We start from the raw sequence: 8,107 nt of genomic DNA, 5'->3' as shown, positions 1-8,107 counted from the left end.
TCATCTGTCACTTTTCCATATCCTATTTTTCTCGTCATTATTATTGATACAATAAGTGCCCCCTCCACATTTTTTTCTGAGTTTTATTCAACCCAATATCTGGGCGATTCCATGTGTGTCCTCTCTGTCTATATAATGGTCCTATGGCTGCAGTCTTTTCCTCATTTTTGACAAATTGCCATTTTCATCACTGATCAATTTCTATAATTTAATAGGTTGTGTCTACTTACGGTCGAGTCATAAACACTATATTGATTAGTTCTCACTACATCGATTAGTTTTAAATAGCATTAATTAAAGTTCACAGCAATAAGATTGATATTAATTATATGTACCCTCATTCACACAAGATATTCCGCTCAATATGATTTCGAATATTGGTCACAATGTCATCCATGTATTGAATGAATAATTATTAGTTCTGATCTATAAGTACAGCAGTAGACAGAGACATCAAATGCCAGAGTCAGTTTCCCTCCACGAATTACCTGACAATTCAATCCCTCATCGGGTATCTCGATCAATCTGGACAGCTTTGCATGGATTCCATAGTGCCTGATTAATTTTCAAAGACCCTTTCCATGTAGGCCGTAAAATGCTTTACGGGAGTAAAAATGTATACATTTTAGGCCTTTATAAAGAGCAGCAGTTCTGTGCGGCTTCACTCTTGCTTTTACTTTATTAAACGATATATTATTTTAGTGTAACTTAAGTTACTTTGCTTATTTCATTCCTTAGTTTATCTCTGTGTTTTAAATTCCTCTTTTTCCAAGGTGAGTTGCTGCCAGAATATTTCTTATACTAAATTTATAATGTTAAGATTTCAGAGATTGTTAATAATAATAATAATAATAATATTAAGACTGGAATTATGGTATATATGATGATTTTGATATTTGATGTTTTTGTCTTACATGCTATTGATAATGATAACGTTGTGAGTACGTTGGTTAGTCTCATCTTGGAAGGTATGGTGTTGCCGCTGGATGGTAACCATGTCCTTGTCTCTGGGGCGATATATGTTTTACGGGAGATAATTACATTGAATTGTCTTTATGGTGATGGGGGAGAAACGTTGGTTGTTTTGGGGCGGCTCGGGGCCGTATATTTGATGCGTAAAAGACGTATCTGACATAACCTTCGTTGGCTCTCTGGCTTCATCATGTAATCAGGCCTGACTCGTAATTACGTGGGAGATCGCTGATGACGTCGTCTCTAATACGACAGTAGTCATGTTAAACCGCTGACATGCGGTGTATGCCAGTCATGTACTCACAAGTTACTCATTGACTCTGGAGGTGTAATTGATGATTACAGGACAATATCAGAGTGAGTTACATATTGGTGACGCACGTTGTGGTCTTTAATAAAGTTAGTTTTAGCGTTAGGTTTATGCTGACTTTTTGATGAAATGATATTCTCGTATCATAATATGTAAATATTGAGGAATACTAAATGCTTATGTATGTGAACAAATGTTGTTATGTTGTTATTGTCATAATGATTTGGGATAGGAGATCGTTCGTTATCATTGTTGTTTATCATTATATACATTTATACATCTTTTGTATTGATGGTATTGGTAATAATCATTGTAGTAATTGTTGGTGATGATTTGAGAGAGGAATGTTGGTTGTTCTGGGGCGGCTCGGGGCCGTATATATTTGATGCGCATTTAGACGTATTTTACATAACCTTTGTTTGCTCTCTGGTCTCATCAGATGAATGTGATGATTATAATATGATGATGATGATGGTGATGATGATGATGATGATGATGATGATGATTATGGTGATGATGATGATGATGATGATGATTATGGTGATGATGATGATGACGACGACGATGGTGATGTTGTGACGCGGACAGCGTCGATGGTGACGACGACAGTTGGTATAATGTTGTGAGTCGTGATCGCTGTCGCGTGACGAATGATTGCTACCTATAGTGTGTGTGTGACTGTGTAGCGCATGTAGTATGTAGTGTAATTGTTGTCGTTATTGTTGTTATCGTCATTGCATGTTGATCATTGTTTGATCAAACCAGACTCTTGCTTTTACTTTATTAAACGATATATTATTTTAGTGTAACTTAAGTTACTTTGCTTATTTCATTCCTTAGTTTATCTCTGTGTTTTAAATTCCTCTTTTTCCAAGAGTCAACAATCCATCTGGGAACCGGGACGTGGCTTGATCGAATACACCTAGACAGATAGAGGCCACGTTTACTTAGTACCTTCAACTACAACTCCTCCTCCTGCTCTCTCGAAGTTTCCGCTTCCAAAATCTGTATAACACCTTTAATTTCTTCAATTGATGATTTTGCGCCAACATCCTGCGCATAACATACATCCACCCATCAACTAGTAAAAACAAACAGTTTACATCCCTACTACATTTGGGGGCTCGTCCGGGATTTCTACGATGGAAGAAACACGAAAACTCTTTAGCGAACTGTCAAATGAAGAAAAACAGAAACTCTTATCCGAATTTCAAGGAGGAGCAGCGAACATCATATATGTGAAACCACAGTCTTATCATCTGCGTTCTTTCAACGGGCAAGGTTTTCAGCAATTCAGAAGAGAAGTGACCGCTCTCCGAGTAGAACACAATGAAGAAACAGTTTTAACGGCGGTCAAGCGGGCTGTCAAAGGCCCAGCTGCAACTATTTTATTTGCCTTAGGAGATCCACCAACCCTGAAGGAGGCGCTTGACAGACTGGCCTTGGTCTACGGTGAATGTCGTCCTCTCGCGTCCTTACAAGCTGAATACTTCAGTACCCGACAGCGACCAAGAGAGACAGCCGTCCAGTTTGCACAACGACTCGAGAAAACCATGGGTGAGATAATGGAGAAGTACTACATGGAAATTTCGGCAGACCAAGCTAGACGGTGGTTGGCCGATCAATTCTACGAAGGTCTACTGACCCCCTGCCGGTCTGCTCTTCTTTTTAAGAAGGATCAAGGAGCCGACTTCGAAGAACTTTTAAAAACGGCGAGGAAAATCGAAATAGAGTCTTCGTCATCAAGAGGGATCGTCTCAGCGCCCGTGAGGGAAGACCACCCAAAGCAACCAGAGGAGGGTAGGACCGGCGGCAGATGGAGGCCAGGATCCCCCCGTGGGTCCAGACGCGGAGGTGTGGAAACGGCGTCCGGAAGTGACCGCGGCCCTCAGCAGATGTCATCCGTGGAGAGTGTCCTGGGAGAGGTCCTGAAGCAGATATCGACCCTATCTGCGAGGTTGGATCGAGTTGACAGAAGAAAACGTGTGGACATTTGCTGGGAATGCCAACAGACAGGACACATCCGCCGGAACTGCCCAAACGCCAGACGCCTGTGAGTTGTGGGGCTACAGCAGGCAGCCGTCTCAAAGGGAGCTTCACAACACGTGAGTTAGTTGTAAATAATTTAGAAATGAGTTGTTTAGTCGATACCGGTAGTCAAGTGTCAGTAATCAGTAAGAAAATGTTTAAAATGTTAGGATTAGATTTATTACCTTTAGAAGAATTAGAAGTCAAGAAGGCAGCTGGGATTAGCTTACCTTATTTGGGGATGGTTCAGGTTGAGGTGAAAGAACATTTTGGGGGGCCTGAGTGTGATCTGTTATGTTTAGTGTGTGAAGATGATAACTTAGATTTAATTTTGGGAACAAATTTTCTAGAAACAATACCTCGGGGTTGGAGCAAAGACAGGTTTTGGTCTAACATGAGGGCATTGATGGGTAGAAAACCTGTAGGTAGCATTGCCACATCAATGTCTGTCAGTGTGGCTCCTAAGCATACAGTTACAATAGCATGTATAGCACATAGCAGGTCTCCCTTACCTAAAACAATGGTAATTGAACCATATAATGGGGCAAACATACAATTTAGACCTGTTATTACTAAGGTGAGGTCTGGTAAGATGTGGCAGCGCCTTCATGTCAATGTATGTAATTTGACCGCGGACACAGTAAATATTGCGGCGAGGACTAGAATAGGACACATGGAATGCGCTACACCCATGCACCGACATGCCAAAGAATTAAGAGATGACCTGACGAGAGAAGACTTGATTAGTAGGCTTAGCGACATTCCAGATAATATTACACCAGAACAGAAATTAGAGATAGAGAAAACATTAACAGAATTTCAGAACACATTTTCTAAACATGATTTGGACTTAGGACACACAACACTAGTGCAGCACCACATCCCACTCACCTCAGACAAACCATTTAAGGTACCGTATAGAAAAATACCACACAACATGATAGACGAATTAAGGGCACATATAAAAGAGTTACTAGACATGGATGTCATTCAGCCTTCCTCTAGTGCATATGCCTCGGGAGTGGTTCTGGTGCGCAAACGTGACGGGAGTTTGCGGTTTTGTATTGATTTGCGGCAATTGAATAAATTGACCATTCCGGACGCATATGCGCTACCAAGAATTGAGGACATGCTTGACTCTATGTCTGGTGCGAAGTATTTTAGCTCTCTAGATCTTAAATTTGGATATTATCAGTTAGAAGTTGCGCCCGAAGACAGACATAAGACTGCTTTTAGAGTAGGGGGGATTGGGTTCTTTGAATGTAAAAGAATGCCTTTTGGTGCACAAGGAGCCCCAGCAACTTTTCAGCGTTTAATTGAGAGGGTGCTTGGGGATGATTTGATGAAAGGCGTACTCGTATATATTGACGACATATTAATTTATTCAAAGACAGTTGACGAACACATACAGCTCCTTAGGAAGGTTTTGACACGGTTACAAGAAGCAAACCTTAAACTCAAGCCATCTAAATGTAACCTTTTAAGATCATCAGTTAATTTCTTAGGACACACAGTTTCAGGGGAGGGGGTATCAACTTCTACAGACAAAATAGAGGCAGTAATTAATTGGCCTAGACCAGAAACTGTGAAACAATTGCAATCCTTTTTAGGCTTCACGTCATATTACCGAAGATTTATCAAAAATTTTGCTACCATAGCCAGACCATTGTATGATAAGATAGGAGGAGCAAATAAGAAAAAACGAGTTACACCACGGAAACTAAATTGGGGCGCAGAGCAGGACGCGGCATTCAATAAGTTAAAAGAGGCGTGCACATCAGCACCTGTGCTTTGCTTTCCAGACTTTGACTTACCATTTACGTTAAGGACAGATGGGAGTGTTTTAGGATTAGGTGCCGTACTGTATCAGACACAGGAAGGGAAAGAACGAGTAGTGGCTTACGCGAGTAGAGGGTTGAATAAAGCTGAAAAAAACTACCCTGCTCATAAAATTGAGTTTTTAGCATTGAAATGGGCTGTCACCGAGAAAATTTTCGGATTATCTGTATGGAAAGAAATTTGAGGTATATACTGATTCCAATCCTCTATGCTATATTTTCACTTGTAAAAGACTTGACGCAGCTGGTCATCGATGGGTTGCCAAGCTCGCCAACTTTAATTTCAGCATTCATTACAAGCCAGGTCGACTGAATACGGAGTGCGATGCTCTGTCAAGGATACAGTGGCCTGAGTGTGGCAAGTATCTTCTGGAGGAAGATGCGGTGGAAGCCTGTTTAATTGGAGCGCTGAGGGCTGAAGATGGCGTGGTAGAATCTTTGACCACTGAGGTGCCAGACGAATGGCTTGAAGTCGACTGGGGAACAGAAACTATAGACTGGGTTCAAGAACAGAAAGCAGATACTGAACTACAAGAGGTGAGAGCTAAAATACAGAGAAAAGAGACAATCAAAGACTTACCGTGGAGCCGTCAAAACGATCGATTATGTTTAAAGGGAGACATATTATACAGGAGAAGAATAGTTGATAAGGAAGAAAAATTACAAGTTGTCGTTCCACAGATGAGGCGTAAGCAAGTAATCAGTTTATGCCATGATTTAGGTCACCAGGGTAGAGACAAGACCTTTTCACTAGTACAGGAAAGATGTTACTGGCCGTCCCAATACAAAGATGTAGCAGAATATGTCAACCGCTGTCGTAGATGCACATGCCGTAAAGCCCGACCAGATAAAATGCCACTGAACTCTATAGTCACAACGCAACCACTAGAATTGGTTTGTATGGATTTTCTAACAATAGAGCCGTCAAAAGGAAGTATTGAAAATATTCTAATTATCACTGATCATTTCACCAAATTCACTCAAGCGTATCCGACACGAAACCAAACCGCAATTGCAACAGCAAAGGCACTCAAGCAATTTGTTACTGTTTTAGGACTGCCAAAACGTCTCCATAGTGACCAAGGAACATCTTTCACTGGAAAGGTTATTAGCGAGATGTGTAAGCTGTTAGGAATCAAGCGATCAACAACTACACCATACTGGCCCCAATCAGATGGCATTACAGAAAGGTTCAATCGCATCATCATCGATATGATTGGTACGCTCGAGATTGACAAAAAGGCATCGTGGAAGGATTATGTTGCAGAACTTGTTCAAATGTACAACAGCACACGTCATACTACCACCGGTTTTAGTCCTTATCAATTAATGTTTGGGCGAGAAGCTCGGTTACCTATCGATGCATTATTAAATCTGCCATCCGTTACATCGAAGATTTCCCAAACTACTTACGCAGCCGAATTGAAACACCGCCTTCAGGCCGCACACGAAGCTGCAGCCAAGATATCTCGAGAAAATCAGTCAAAGCAGAAAGAATATTATGACAGGAAAATTAGGGGTGCATGTCTAACTAAAGGTGATCTCGTTTTGGTTAAAAATGTCCAGATCAGAGGTAGACATAAAATTGCAGATAAATGGGAAGATGCCACATACATAGTGCTTGATCAACCAAATAAAGATATCCCTGTGTATCGTATTCAATTGTCTAATGGGACAGGAAGAATTAAACAATTACATCGGAACTTACTTTTGCCTATAGGAAGTAATCGGGACGATGAAGAGACACAAAATACCGAAGTACGTCAAAAAATTGTCACAAGAGCTGGCGATAGACAAAACATTGGTCAACATAGCGTAAACGAGAGGTTTGATCAAGATAAAGGGGTTTTAGTCCACGAGTATCCATTCATACATACGGGTAGACGTACTAACGACAAGCGTTGTGACGGTGACAGTGTTAACGAAATTAGTGAGGGGGGTTCCAGCGAAGTGAGGACTGAACTTAGCAGCGACAATGTCACGCTAGGACATCACATTACAGAAGTTAGTGAGGTCGATGCAGTGAATCGTGACGGTATAGACATTGCCACTGACAGCATTGACATTGATATCAATAACGACGTTGCAGGTGATGCTGACAGATGCAATGGAGACGAAACTGAGACAGTTACTCGAAGGTCAACGAGACAAACGAAGGTGCCTGCTCATCTGTCAGACTTCATTGTCTATCACAAATAGTGGGCTGGGGATTACAAATAAGATTTGTGGGTAGCTGGGTATTAACTCTTTGTAACACGTGTGGGTTTGCAAGGGTTTCTTTTTTTACAAAATGAGTTATTTTGCTTTATTTTTGTTTAACTCTCTCAGATCATAGAGCTGTTGAGCAGAACTTCCTGGCGTATGCCCGGGTCTTACACGTGTCCTAAATTATGTCAGGGCATGTTAAATGGTTAATCAAAAGATGTTTGATTGTATGTCAATTGTAATAACATAGAACCATGTTGTTATTATATTTCAGATATGATGATTTTGATCTTGTGTATTGTCAAAACTCGGGACGAGTTTTCAGTTCTCAGGGGGAGTAATGTAATAGGGTTACGAATACCTTATTGTTAGTCTGGTTGTGTGCTCATTGGTGAGAAATGTTCATGAGAAAATATTCATGCGTGGTAGACGCTAACGGTATATTCCGTCTTTTGTGTATTTGTATATTTGTGAGTAGAATTTAGTGAGTAGTGTTTATCATTTCCCTCATTCCCTATCTCGCCCCTTTGTAAGTTGCAGCGATTGGTGGAGAGCGAAGTTACCTTATATGGACATAGCCATCCCGTTTGGGTGGACAGCTTGATTTTTATAGAATTTTATGTGGTTAAAATTAGCAACTCTTTCAACATTTCCTTATATGGAAACTAAAATTTCACCAGGGCTTTCCGCCCACATACCTTTTAGGCCTTTATAAAGAGCAGCAGTTCTGTGCGGCTTCACTCTTGCTTTTACT

General features: G+C 40.9%; 1 protein-coding gene across 1 annotated transcript; it reads left to right on the top strand.

Annotated features, from left to right (window-relative positions):
- The first annotated feature begins 1,306 nt into the window (after positions 1 to 1,306).
- LOC144961304 (uncharacterized) lies at positions 1,307 to 7,848 on the top strand. The gene is made up of 2 exons (XM_078894544.1): positions 1,307 to 3,387; positions 7,628 to 7,848. The coding sequence occupies exon 1, from the start codon at positions 2,425 to 2,427 to the stop codon at positions 3,337 to 3,339; it is 915 nt and encodes a 304-aa protein (XP_078750670.1). The 5' UTR covers positions 1,307 to 2,424; the 3' UTR covers positions 3,340 to 3,387; positions 7,628 to 7,848.
- The last annotated feature ends 259 nt before the right edge of the window (positions 7,849 to 8,107 follow it).

Source organism: Berghia stephanieae, unplaced genomic scaffold (genome assembly GCF_034508935.2).
Source record: "Berghia stephanieae isolate SIO BIC M18660-M18661 unplaced genomic scaffold, UCSD_Bste_1.3 scaffold207, whole genome shotgun sequence".
Taxonomy (NCBI): Eukaryota; Metazoa; Mollusca; class Gastropoda; order Nudibranchia; family Aeolidiidae; genus Berghia; species Berghia stephanieae.
This window is presented reverse-complemented; position numbering and strand designations above follow the sequence as displayed.

Bases quoted from the DNA above. Each gene is read 5' to 3' on its own strand.
- LOC144961304 (XM_078894544.1), top strand. From the start codon at position 2,425: ATGGAAGAAACACGAAAACTCTTTAGCGAACTGTCAAATGAAGAAAAA.